The 1596-nt window shown below is 45.4% G+C and overlaps 2 protein-coding genes across 2 annotated transcripts in view; one reads left to right on the top strand and one right to left on the bottom strand.

Moving 5' to 3' along the window:
• Positions 1–1584, top strand: part of T265_00517 (hypothetical protein) — a gene marked incomplete at both ends in the record, with an annotated part of 8074 nt that extends 6490 nt beyond the window's left edge. The window contains one exon of the mRNA XM_009164321.1: positions 1463–1584. Coding sequence (XP_009162585.1) covers positions 1463–1584 — 122 coding nt within the window. The remainder of the gene's footprint in view (positions 1–1462) is intronic.
• Positions 1–1596, bottom strand: part of T265_00516 (hypothetical protein) — a gene marked incomplete at both ends in the record, with an annotated part of 43384 nt that overhangs the window by 13577 nt on the left and 28211 nt on the right. The window lies entirely within an intron of this gene.

Below are 1596 nucleotides of genomic sequence, written 5' to 3'. Positions count from 1 at the left end.
TGTCCCAACCAACGTAGCTTCTGGTGTTGGACACATTCTTCAATGGAAGTACCCGTTGCACAACCGAAAACGAGCTTTCTAACTGCCTCGTTTCGGATTTGCCGACATCAACCCACACAAGCTATCGTTCTGACAGATCAGGTACAACTCAAGCGTCAATTAACGACTTAGCGGTCTTCGTGCTATTCCTCGGTGTTGATCCTTGTTTTGATGAGGTTAGCCTCATGTGCACCCTCGTGTCCTGGTGACCGGATGTTGCGTGGGTCATATATCACAAAAGCACCTCACCTGCAAGCTAGTTGATATTTCCAAAAAGTTATCAAAAACCTTGGAGCCGTCTGGAAGTCTAGCCTCATGATGAGCGTCCACATGAGGTACCTTAAAGTCACGGTTTGCACACTTAGGTCAGATAGTTCCGGGTGACCATTTATATTTCCTGGTTTAGGGAGAAGGGCTACATGTTGCAGCACGGTGTAAACTTGTATGCGAACACAGGCACTCAAGAAGCCGGAAGAATCCCTTATTTCACGATCAAAGACTGAGAATACCGATCAACCTTTACTGCGAGTAAGACGGCGAAGACAGTACTGAATAGTGGCATCGCTCGGTGCGTCATCACTATCGACTACAAAATAAGTGCTCGGAAACTTGTGTTGCATTGCCATGCGTTTGTTAGGATGCTTCCGGGTTAGAAAAGCAATATAGATATTAGAACAGTACTCAAACTAAGAACATTGATCCCAGAGTCCAAAAGAAACAAGCCACAAGGTGCTTCACACTTAGATCTCAGTGAAAAGTGTCGGAGACTATCGCATTGCAAGGTTTTCGGTCGTTGTCGGATAATTTTGAGGAATAGAACTTGCTGATTGAGTAACGACCAAAGTGGAACGCTGATTTTTTGCCTGCTGCTGCTGCAAGACTAGTTGGACATGACATCAAGCTCCGCTAAAACAACAAAAGTGGGGGGCACCGATTTGCGTGGTTGCCTAGTTTTGTTAATTCCAACGATAATATACTTCATCGACCCTACAGCTAGACAAACAGTGCCAAAATGTCACCCTAATGAGAAGGTTCACCCTGAGAATGGCAGTCAACATTACCCGGCTCCTTTCGCACTTGGCCAGCAAACACTTCGTTTTCAATTGAGATTTCTTCTTGTCAATGAGGCCAATCTATGCTGAAAAGTCGAGAAGTAGTAATATACTTAGTGGGAATCATCAGCTGTGCGCAACTCACGAAACTCCAATAGGACCTTCCAGCCAGTGGTTGAGCACTTAATCGTCTGGCCTCGGACAGGTGAACAGCAGTGTGATAACCTCTCACTTGGATAGGAAACAGAGCCCCTCATCCTTCAGTTACAGGAACCACACTGCAAAATCTCTCCACACTACGGTGAGTCTATAAGTGGCTCAGAGAAGGAATAATTTCACGAGATGAATTGGACTTCGAGAAATACACTCAGCTGAATATGCTGCACACAGGCCGTCTCATGATTCAGTTGGCACGATATTCGAGATATCGCAGTATATTTTCATAAGGGAAACTACTCACAAGGTTGCTGAAAATGTTCCACCATCCTTCTAAGGCTGCGCCTAC

The sequence above is a fragment of the Opisthorchis viverrini genome (genome assembly GCF_000715545.1).
Source record: "Opisthorchis viverrini unplaced genomic scaffold opera_v5_5, whole genome shotgun sequence".
Taxonomy (NCBI): Eukaryota; Metazoa; Platyhelminthes; class Trematoda; order Opisthorchiida; family Opisthorchiidae; genus Opisthorchis; species Opisthorchis viverrini.
The sequence above is the reverse complement of the archived record's forward strand: the minus strand, read 5'-3'. Positions and strand labels throughout refer to the sequence as shown.